The sequence below is a fragment of the Miscanthus floridulus genome, chromosome 1 (assembly GCF_019320115.1).
Source record: "Miscanthus floridulus cultivar M001 chromosome 1, ASM1932011v1, whole genome shotgun sequence".
Taxonomy (NCBI): Eukaryota; Viridiplantae; Streptophyta; class Magnoliopsida; order Poales; family Poaceae; genus Miscanthus; species Miscanthus floridulus.
In genome coordinates this window covers 19,853,292-19,864,755 of record NC_089580.1, presented here as the reverse complement: position 1 = coordinate 19,864,755, position 11,464 = coordinate 19,853,292, and the positions used below count along the sequence as shown (strand labels likewise).

General features: G+C 48.7%; 1 protein-coding gene across 1 annotated transcript; it reads left to right on the top strand.

Moving 5' to 3' along the window:
* The first annotated feature begins 314 nt into the window (after nucleotides 1-314).
* On the top strand, nucleotides 315-7,992 carry LOC136451441 (uncharacterized). The gene is made up of 14 exons (XM_066452176.1): nucleotides 315-826; nucleotides 1,451-1,541; nucleotides 1,650-1,734; nucleotides 1,868-1,952; nucleotides 4,146-4,215; nucleotides 5,079-5,148; nucleotides 5,397-5,442; nucleotides 5,518-5,767; nucleotides 6,114-6,319; nucleotides 6,458-6,532; nucleotides 6,822-6,891; nucleotides 6,994-7,074; nucleotides 7,332-7,411; nucleotides 7,518-7,992. The coding sequence occupies exons 1-14, from the start codon at nucleotides 693-695 to the stop codon at nucleotides 7,594-7,596; spliced, it is 1,422 nt and encodes a 473-aa protein (XP_066308273.1). The 5' UTR covers nucleotides 315-692; the 3' UTR covers nucleotides 7,597-7,992.
* Nucleotides 7,993-11,464: the final 3,472 nt, after the last annotated feature.

Sequence of the window (11,464 nt, the reverse complement as noted above, 5' to 3'; positions counted from 1 at the left end):
GAGCGACCCGTCTCGGCGAATCGGTGTAGGCGTGCGCGGCGGACGACGGTGGGGCGCGGGGCGGGCGGACGAATGTGGCGGGAGGGTGTGCCGTGCAAGCGACGCCAAAACGGGGGCGGACGGAGGCGGGGCCGCGGGTGGAGCCACCAAGTCGCGCTAAAAAAAAATTACTCCTACCGTTGGTGGAACGGAGGAGGAAAAAAAAACAGCTCGTCGGCTTCTCCCAACACCAGGTACGGTGCGCCTGCGCGCCGTTCCCCCTCGGTCCCTCTCCTTCCTCTGACCCGAACCGACCCGACCCGACCCTTCCCAATCCTTCCTCTGACCCGACCCAATCCAATCCATCCCCTCCGGCAGGCTCTCCAATCTCCATGGACAGCGGCTCAGCAATAGATTACTGCTAGATTATAGTACTACTACTCCATTACGGAAAAGCGCAGAGAGAGAGAGAGAGCGCACAGAATGGAATCGTCCCTCTTATCATACTTCATGACTCCATCAATACTCCTACACTAGAGAGAGAAACCCTTGTACCCTTTGTTCCTTACTTTTATCCCCCCATTCCTCCGAGTCCCCTCCGACCCATCGCCGAGCGTCGAGCGTCGAGTCCAAGGAAGCGGCGGTGCCGGCGGAGAAGGGGGAGACTTGGCTGGCTTTCCCGTCGGGGGCCTAGGGAGCAGGAGCCAGGAGAGATGCAGCGGCGGCGGGCCCACACGTGGGCGGGGGCGGGGAAGACGGCGCAGGCGGCGGCGGCGCACGCCGCGCTCTTCTGCTTCACTCTCTTCCTCGCGCTCAGGGTCGACGGCCGCACCACGTACTCCTGGTGGTACGCGCTCTAAACCCTAGCCTCGCCTCGCCTCCCGGTCCCCTCCCACCCGGCGGCTCTCGTCCCTCCCCCTCCGCCTCCGCTTCGATTCGATCTAATTGGTTTTGTTTCAGCGAGCTGGAAGGGGCTTCGAGTTGTTGGGTTGCGTTGTGATTTGGGGCGGAGAGCGTCCCCCTGCGATGCGGATGTAGTTTTGGAATCGGCCGATTCCTATGCTCGCTTTTTTGCGTGGTGCGTGCGATTCAGGGTTGGCTGCTGGTAGCTGGTGCTGGATTAATCTGCTCGGCTGGCGTGTAGTTCAGCTACCTGTCTGGGGCCCCGATGGATGTTGAGAGTTGTTGGTAGTATGCAATTGATGCTTAACACTAACCCCAGTTATAATCGAGCTGATGCCGGCCAGTATTTCCTCATTCGGTACTGTACTAGGAGTCTAGGATAATAGGCAGTAGATTTCATGCCAAATTTGCCCCTTTAGGCTTTGTTCTGATATGCCAAAGGAAACGATAAAATCTTCTAGCTAGAATTAGGTAATACCGAATTATAGATTACTCTATGACAACTACTATAAATCGACGATGGTGAAGCCGATATGAATTGCTGATGATGCTTACTTTGGTCATGTAGGATAATATTCGTTCCACTATGGCTCTTTCATGGAATCATTGCGCGTGGAAGGTTTTCAATGCCTGCCCCTTCGTTGCCTCATGGCCGTCATGTGAGATTTACATACTGGCTCGTCTATTAAAACTGACCTTCTCACTGTTTGCGTTACCATTGCTCATTTTGCATCCAATTAGCCTGATATGTTTCTTTTTGCTTGCAGTGGGCACCCTGTCATTCGATTGTTGCCGCGCCTTTACTAATTGCGTTTGAGCTGCTTCTTTGCATATATCTTGAAAGCATAAGAGGTAGGGTCAGAATCCATTGGGTAAACAAAACCTTGTCCAGTGGTCATTGAGATTCCTAGAATTGTTTATGTTGAGTTTCTCTGTTCTGTTAGCTCTGTAATCTTCACACTTCTTTTCCTTTGTGTTTGCCCAGTTAGAAATCATCCATCTGTTGATCTGAAGATTGTGTTCCTTCCTCTGTTGGCCTTTGAAGCAATTATCCTTATTGACAATTTTAGGTAACCAATTTGAGCGATTACCTTTTCTTTCCTGTGGATTGTTAGATTGTGTCACTGTAAGTTCTTTTTTTTCCCAACGATGAGAATGCATTGCACATAACCAGGAGTTACTATTGTCTGAACAGTTTGGCTTCTTACATCTTCTGCCACACTTTTTGTTGAAATAGTTTTTAAATTTTAGTTCAATTTTGTATGATTTCAACTGTTATGATATACCTTGTTATGTACTCCCTCCATCCTAAATTATAAGACGTTTAGGCTTTTCTAGAAATATTGTTTTTAGTGTGTATGTGTATATCTAAGTACATAGCAAAAGCTACGCATCTAGAAAATCTAAAATGTCCTATAATTTGGAATGGAGGGAGTACTTCACTTTGCCTATTCTTGTAATCGCTGTAGACAATTGACCTGCCTGGTCTTATAAGTATCTAATGGACCCATAGAAGCAGTCCAACATCCATAATTCCAACAGTTGCTTGCTGTGCTAGCTTTTTCATTTGCCACATTAAGGCAGTCCCAACCCTGAAACTGGGATAGTTTCCATAGCATTAAAGATGCTGCCATGTAGGAAAAAATGCTGAGGTGGAAGAAGAGTTAATGAGGTAAGGAGATGAAAATCGGTAGAAATCATTTCTCATCTGAGAAACGGAGTCGACTCGCGTGCTTAGGCGGAAGGAAACGACTGATTTCGTGTTGGGGAATCCTCATCGTTTCCATCGGTCCATCGTCGGACTCCTGCGCGTCGCGCCTTGCCCGCTGCCGCGTGTGCTCTCCTTGCCCCGCTCGCCAGCCCGCGGACATGTGCGCCGCCGACGCGCAGCCATGCTCGCGGACAGGAACCTACTCACGCCGCTCGTGCTCGCCGGCGTGCAGCCCGTCCGCGCCACCTGCTCGAGGCGTCTGTTGCCGTGCCCCTAATTAAACCACCATGCAGGAAGCACATCACATCTCGTGATAGCAGTCCAGTTGAAGCATTTCATCGAACACAAAAAATACAAGATGTAGCATAAGAGGAAGCAGCAGACACGAAGGAACAAACAATGCAATGCAATCATATCAGATTAAGGAATCATAGCATAGAGCACCAAGAAGCAAGCAGGATTGCACGAGCACGCAGAGACCCACTACTGCGCCCGCCCACACCTCCAAGCGCCGACCACGTCGCTGCACGCGCCAGGCTGCCACCTGCTGGCGACGCCTATGCCACCCGTGCCCGGCTCGCGTCTCTCGAGTCGCGCCCTTGCCGTACTCTTTTGGATAAGGACAGGACTACGGGAGTGGGAAGACAGACGCGGATTAGGGATGGATAGAAGATGGCCCACGGTAGCGGTTTCAGTATTGGATGGTTTAGTTTCCACGGATGGTTTCTTGATGACGTGGTAACTATGGAAACTAGCAAGTAGTTTCTGGGTTGGGACTGCCCTTATGTCTAAGAAAGAAAGGTGTATGTTGGCCTTAAAACTATCTTGGTAAATGGTCAAATCCCTCATGTACCAATGCAAGTTTACAGGCAGTGTAGCATGGTATAAAAAAGTGAATTGTCTATTTTTATTGTTCCTTCATCATGGTGTTTTAGCCTGGAACCAATTATAAGGCTCTCAATTATCTATGCAGGGTAAAAACTATCTTTAAAAGTACTATATCATAACTTGTGTTTCAGTGGAAGCATTTATGTATATCCTAACCAGTCTAAAGTATAAAATTATATTTTTATATCCATTCCCCAGACCCAGACCCCGCACAGAGCGGGAGCTCTCTGCACTGGGTACGCCCAAGCAAATCTTTAAGCTACCACTTTCTTCTACTGCGAAGCCTTTGTCGCTTCCCATTGCCTGCAAAACTACATGTGTAAGGCTTGGAAAACTTATGACACAGGATCTACATTTATGGCTTGTCTTCCATTGTTCTTTTGACAGCATTACAAAAATAATCAATTCACAATATCCTTCTGTATGTTAAACTGTTCTGCTTGTGCCATAATATTGTGGTATAACTTCACACCTCCGTGTTTGCACACATTCAGGATATTGATCATTGTTTGAATCCTCTTTATCTTTTTCTGTCCAAATTGTGAATCTCATTGTCCAAAGAAAAATAAACTATTATTTTTTACTTTTGGAGGGTTACTGTACTATATTCACTATGGACATTGATGTGTATGTATTTCTTGGCATGGGTTTTTTTATTGTTCAGAATGTGTAGAGCTTTAATGCCTGGAGATGAAGAAAGCATGACTGATGAAGCTATTTGGGAGACACTTCCTGTAAGTCTCGTACTAGTGGATCTGACTGCTTTTGGCACAATTTCTCCGTTGATTTGAATTGCAGCCCATTGTTCAGTAAAAAAAAAAGAACTTTAGGCTATGAGTATCACTTAACCAGGAAAATTTAAGTTATGCAATATATTGGCAATTCATTTGACTCTTTGGTAATGGAATGGAGCATTGCATATGCCACAAATCAACTGCAAAGTTGAATACAGAGGACTAATATATGATGCTATATATTGACATTATTGGAAAGATTATTAGGATAAAACAAGAATATTGGACTAACTGTTCAGATGTCTTCCATCACTTTGCTAAAGTATCATCTAAGCACTTGGCCAGTGTAAGCTGTGTTGAGCTAGTTTGGATGCACTATTGCAAACTGATACAATGATGTCTTCCATGGCCTTGCTGTAGTATCATTTAAGCACTTTTGGGCAGGTGTAAGCTGTGTTGAGCTAGTTCTGATGCACTATTGCAAACTGATACAATGAACAGATATATAAATTCATTGTTATAACATATTGAGTTTTGTCTAATTGAAAGAACAAGCTTTTGCCAGGAGTCTAGGGCTTGTATTTTTTCCAGACATGTTTGTAACAGTATTGCTCTGATATTTTCTTTGCCAGTTACAGTTTTCTTTTTTGCATTTCATACGAATGCTTAATGAATAATCAATATAAAACATCACCTCTACCCCTCATAATTAGAAGCATTAAATGTTTCCACCCTTTTGATCTTTTGTATTAGATCCTACTATTAGCTGGGACGATCCAGATTCTAGAGAATGCATCATTTTTAACCAACTAGAATAGAATATTAGACATTTATCTTATCATGTTTAACCTTTTTGTAACCAGCATTTTTGGGTTGCAATTTCAATGGTGTTTCTTATAGCTGCTACAACATTCACCCTTCTCAAGCTGTCTGGTAAGTTTCCTTGGTTTCTTTCCAATCATTACATACAAAACTGATCTCCTCCCCAAGGTTCCTTAATTTGAATCCTTAGAATTTGTCATATTATTTCTTCTTGACACAACTTGTTTCTTCTTTATTATAGTATTTGAAAATAGAAGGGACTTTTCTTTTAGTGCTTGTGAAATCAGTTGAACTAGTAACTGGTTTAAGTTTTTCACAATTTCAATGCTTTTGTAATAACGCATTGTTGCACATGGCAGGTGATGTTGGTGCTTTGGGATGGTGGGATTTGTTTATAAATTATGGGTGAGATTTGTTGCAGTGGCATTATTCCTTGTTATGAGATTTCAGTTAGTCTAATTCGGCACCTTGCTTATCCAGGATTGCGGAATGCTTTGCATTTCTTGTCTGTACAAGATGGTTTAATCCCATGATTCATAAGTCTCCCACTCATGGGGAGGCTAGCTCATCATCGGCGGCAATTAGATACCGTGATTGGGAAAGTGGTCTTGTCCTCCCATCACTAGAAGATCACGAACAAGAGAGGCTTTGTGGTCTCCCTGATATTGGGGGTCATGTAATGAAAATACCTCTTGTGGCTTTCCAAGTATTGCTTTGTATGCGGTTGGAGGTATGTTCCATCCCAGTCTTGTGGAAATAGGGAACATTGGTTTGATGAATTGTAGAAGGATGGAATTGCAATAAACGTTTTGTTTCTTTTTTTAAAAAACCATCTCATGACATTATTTGAATAGATCAAAAAACAACTTGACAATCATTGTGATATACAGTTTTATTCAAACAGCTGGAAAAGCTGAAAACAAGTCATAAATTCTGGCCGAGTTTAATTAGTTTTTCTGTGGCAAACTGTCCCAACCCTGGAAACAGCAACTAGCTGATAAGTGTTACTGGCTGTTCTCTGTTAACTGATCAATGATGAGCTTCAAACTCTCATTACATGTATTATTTTGTTTCAGGGCACACCAGCAAGCGCTCGCCACATCCCAATATTTGCTCTTTTCTCGCCACTATTTATTCTGCAAGGTGCTGGTGTCCTTTTCTCTCTAGCAAGATTAGTGGAGAAGGTAGTTCTGCTATTGCGTAATGGACCAGTTAGTCCTAATTACCTTACAGCCTCATCAAATGTTCGTGATTGCTTTGCTTTTCTTCATCATGGTTCAAGGTACCATCTAATATCTGATATGAGCAAAATTTGTATCTGTTTTTCTTGCATGTGTTTTTGGCCTGCTTGAAGCAGAGTAGCATTTTGCCCTGATGCAGGCTTTTAACTATGCAGCTTCTTTGTCCATGTGTTATGCAGGCTTCTTGGTTGGTGGTCTATTGATGAAGGGAGCAAGGAAGAACAGGCCCGGTTGTTTTATACTGAATCTACTGGGTATGTTACTGTTCATTTAAATTCTGTTAATTTTCTCAATGAAGGGGGCGGGCCTGGTGCAAGCGGTAGAGTCTTACCGCCTGTGACCGGAAGGTCCCGGGTTCGAGTCGCGGTCTCCTCACATTGCACAAGCGAGGGTAAGGCTTGCCACTGACACCCCTTCCCCAAACCCCCGCACAGAGCGGGAGCTCTCTGCACTGGGTACGCCTTTTTTTTTTCTCAATCCGTTGCTACTCTTGTTTTGCTGCATGCTTACATACTGTGCTGATTATTTACTCTTTGGTGGAAGGTACAATACATTTTGTGGCTATCCACCAGAGGTGGTTAGGAAAATGCCTAAAAAGGACCTTGCAGAAGAGGTTACATGATATAATCAATTTTTATTCCAGAATTATTATCTCTAGACATATGTTTCAGTTCACATCATCACATGCATTAGCTTCCCACTTGCCCACTTTCAGGTTTGGAGGCTACAGGCAGCGTTGGGTGAACAATCTGAAATTACGAATTGTACCAAACAGGAATACGAAAGGCTTCAAAATGTATTGCCCCTTGCTGTGACTGCATTCTTATTTTTCCATCTGAAGCATATTCACTTCATATGCCCTTACACAAAAGGAATCATTTAGGTCCAAGCTGTCAACGATAAGGACCTTAGGCAGTGTAACCCTGATTTTGTTACGGAATGAGTTACTGACATTACTTACTAATAGTTATTACCTTTTATATGGGTCATAGATAGTAGCTTGTTTAATTCATCATCATTTCTGTTGACAGTCATCTTTTTCTCGTTTTTTAGGAGAAGGTTCTTTGTAGGATTTGCTACGAGGGAGAGATATGCATGGTGCTGCTTCCCTGCCGGCACAGAACTTTATGCAAGTATGTTTCAGTCTCTCTTGTTCTTTTCATATATGCCCTTCCTAGTTATCTAGGCAATGCTTGAAATCATTGCTACATATTGGTTCTGATGTATTTTCTGTATTAGGTCTTGTGCGGAGAAATGCAAGAAGTGTCCGATCTGCCGTGTGCCAATTGAAGAGCGCATGCCTGTATATGATGTTTAAACCTCACTAACTCAGCTTAACATTACAAATTTGTACATGTGGGTTCTGTCATGCTGTGCATTTAGTCTCGATCACAACTTTAAGCTGATTGAGGTTTGCACTTCAGAAAAGGTCTACAATGTATGGGGGAAATACAAGTATATCATGTCTAACCAAAAGCATGGAAAGGTGGCTGATGAGTATTTTGTCATTTCGGTCCAGTTATCTACTGTAAGTATGTGGTCAGTGTATTTCCCTTCCCTCTTGTGATTGGTAGATGAGTCAGATAGCCTTGTTTGGGTAGCAGCATTTTCTCAGGGATATGCAGTTGTTGAGAAGAAAGTGAAACATACTGTAAAAAAAACATTGCCTTGTTTGAATGTAGTCCTTGTTTGAGAAGAAAGTGGTGATGGGATAAGTCTGTGTTGGCTGGTCTTTGTGGGGGCTGCAGCATATGGTTATTATGGCTGCGTCTTGCTGCCCATCAAGGACAGTATCTTTGACTGGCTAGGACAGCATCTTAGCATCTAGGACAACATCTGTTTTAGAACAGCATCTTAGCATCTAGAACATCTCTTTTAGGACAGCATCTAGGACAACAATGACCATAAATAAATTAGAAAATTGTTTCAACTCCTAGCGTCATTCTCTTTTGATGAGAGTAAGAATTCTGTTACTATTGAAAGTAAGAATTCAGTGATTAACAAGTGGTATCAGAGCCGTACTATCCTTAGTCTGAGCATCTTCTGCCCATCTCCCTTTCTAGCCTCGCAACAGCCTCAGCTGGGAGCAGCAGTAGCTCCGGCTGCTCCTGTTCACTACTCTTTCTCTACGTAGCTCGTCTGAAGCAGCTGTCTCTTCACGCAGCAGTCCTTCGGTAGCGCGTTATGTCCATAGGATAGCCTCAGCGCTCGGTCGCCTTGAGCACACGGTGTCGACAGGAGGCTGAACTTGCCGTGGCAGAGGAACGCGAGCGAGCGACGGTAGAGACCGCTACGGCGGCGGCAAGGGCGTCGAAGCTGGCGGCGGCAGAGCTGGTAGCAGCCAGAGCGGCGGCGGCGACGGATGCAGCGTGTGCGGTGGCTGCAGAGGTCGAGGTTCTGCGCGGCAGCATCAGCAGCTCTATTTCTGCTGACGACAGCGCCGACGCGGACCTCGAACTGCTGGGGAGGGAGACAGCGCGAGCGTGAGCGGCGCGGTGGGCAGCCGCGCACGGCCACGAGCGCGACGGCAACCCAGACAGGCGTTGGCGCCGCCGATGCTCCTGGAGGAGGCGCGCACGGCGGTGGCGCTCCTGGAGGAGGCGCGCACGGCAACAGTGGCGGACGGGTCGATGGAGAGCGCGGCCTTCACAGGCAGCGTGGCTCTCTCTCCCCGGATCGGTACTGTGGTTACCATGGGCTCTAGGCTGTTGTCAGGGACGTCGGCCCCGGCGGTGGGTGGCCTACCCTCACTAAGACCAAATACGTCGAGTGGGCTGCGGTGATGAGGGTAAAGCTCTAGGTGCGGCACATGTGGGAGGCAGTCCGGTACGACGACGTCGACTACAACCAGGTTCGACGAGCGCTAGATGCCCTCATCGCTGTAGTCCCGTCTGAGATGCAGTTCTCGCTTACCAACAAGCAGACTGCCAAGGAGGCTTGGGACGCCATTGCTGCAGCACGCATCGGCAGCGGCTGCACCCGCAAGTCCACACTGCAGGCACTTCGCAAGGAGTGGGAGAACCTGACCTTCAAGCCAGGTGAGGATGTTGATGACTTTGCTTTCTGTCTCAACACTCTGTTGTAGAAGATGGTGCAGTTCGGCGATGACACCTACGGCGAGGAGAGAGCTGTCGAAAAGCTCTTCCGCAGCGTCCCCGAGAAGTACAAGCAGATGGCTCGCTCGATCGAGTCTCTACTAGATCTCTCTACGATGTCGATCGAGGAGGCGATAGGTCGCCTCAAGGTCGTCGATAGCGATGAGCCACAGTCTCTCTCGGGGCCTATCACCACTGACGGAAAGCTTCTTCTCACTCGGGAGCAGTGGACTGCCTGCCAAGGTAACCAGAAGAAGGGGGAGCCTTCTTCCGCGACAGGCGACCGCAAGCGTGGCAAGCCGCGCAAGGTGCGCAGAGACGCCCAGGCCGGGGCGTGAGGACGTGCCGAGGGTGATGCCCGTGGAGGCGCCCAGGGCGACGCCGCCGGCAAGCACAAGCCGGCACGAGACGACACCTGCCACAACTGTGGCCAGCTTGGCCATTGGGCCAAGGACTGTCGACAGCCACGACGTGCCTAGGCCCATGTCGCACAGGCGGAGGAGAAGGAGCCGGCTCTGTTCATGGCACATGCATGCATCGAGCTACCTCCAGCGGCACCGGCCGCAGCGGCTCTCCTCCACCTTGACGAGCCAAAAGCACACGCTCTCCTCGGCGACGGCTCTGGCAACAACAAGACTGACGGGTGGTGCCTCGACACCGGCGCCACCCATCACATGACCGGTCGACGGGAGTTCATCACCAAGCTTGACTCCAGCGTTCGAGGGTCCATCAAGTTTGGGGATGCCTCCGGCGTGGAGATCAAGGGCGTCGGCTCCGTCATCTTCATCGCCGTGTCTAGTGAGCATAGGCTGCTCACCGGAGTCTACTATATCTCCGCGTTGAGGAACTCTATCATCAGCTTGGGACAGCTGGATGAGAACGGTTCGCGCGTGGTGGTTGAGGATGGAGTCATGAGGATTTGGGATCGCCGTCGTTGCCTTCTTGCCAAGGTAACCAGAAGCACAAATTGACTCTACGTCCTTAACGTGCAGGTGGCACAACCCTTCTGTCTCACTGCTCGTCGGGATGACGAGGCATGGCAGTGGCACGAGCGCTTCGGGCACCTTCACTTTGAGGCTCTGAAGCGGCTCAGTGCCACGGAGATGGTGCGAGGCCTGCCGTGCCTCGACCATGTGGAGCAGCTCTGCGACGTCTACGTGTTGACGAAGCAGAGGCGACTCCCCTTTCCCCAGCGGGCGAGCTTTTGAGCCAAGGAGAGGCTCGAGCTTGTGCACGGGGACTTGTGTGGCCCAGTGACACCGACCACACCGGGAGGACGGCGCTACTTCCTGTTGCTCGTCGACGACCTCTCCCGCTACATGTGGGTGATGGTCCTCGGCAGCAAGAGAGAGGCCGCGGACATCATCAGGCGTGCGTAGGCTGCTGCGGAGGCGGAGTGCGGCCGCAAGCTGCGCGTGCTGCACACCGACAATGGCGGCGAATTCACAACGGCTGAATTCGCGTCGTACTGCGCTAATAAGGGCATTCAGCGCCACTACTCCACACCGTACAGCCCGTAGCAGAACGGCGTCGTCGAGCGGCGCAACCAGACGATTGTGGGGATGGCTTGGGCCCTTCTCAAGCAGAGGGGGATGTCGGCTGTCTTCTGGGGAGAGGCGGTGGTGTCGGCCGTCTACATCCTCAACCGCTCGTCTACCAAGGCGCTCGACGGCAGGACGCCGTACGAGGCTTGGCATGGGAGCAAGCCGGCAGTCTCCCACTTGCGGTTTTTTGGCTGCCTCGCGTTCGCCAATGAGCTTGGCCACATCAGCAAGCTCGACGACAGGAGCACTTCGGGAGTGTTCATCGGCTACGCGGAGGGCTCGAAGGCCTACCGCATCCTCGACCCAAAGATACAGCGTGTGCGCACGACGCGCGACGTTGTGTTCAACAAAGGGCGAGGATGCGCGTGGGATAAGGCGGTGGACGACGGCTCGGCTCCGACGTACGACGACTTCACTATCAAGTACGTTCACTTCAAGGGAGCTGGGGGAGTAGGCAGCTCTTCTTCGATGAGCGCGTCTACCCCAGTCCTCGAGCCTCCACCGACCCCGGCGCCTGCTACTCCGACAACACCATGCTCTCCAGCCA

Excerpts from the sequence above, each read along its gene's own strand:
- LOC136451441 (XM_066452176.1), top strand. The coding sequence starts at position 693 with ATGCAGCGGCGGCGGGCCCACACGTGGGCGGGGGCGGGGAAGACGGCG. Across the intron at positions 5,443-5,517 it reads GATTTGTTTATAAATTATGG|GATTGCGGAATGCTTTGCAT; the intron begins GTGAGATTTGTT and ends TTGCTTATCCAG. Across the intron at positions 6,892-6,993 it reads AAAAGGACCTTGCAGAAGAG|GTTTGGAGGCTACAGGCAGC; the intron begins GTTACATGATAT and ends GCCCACTTTCAG.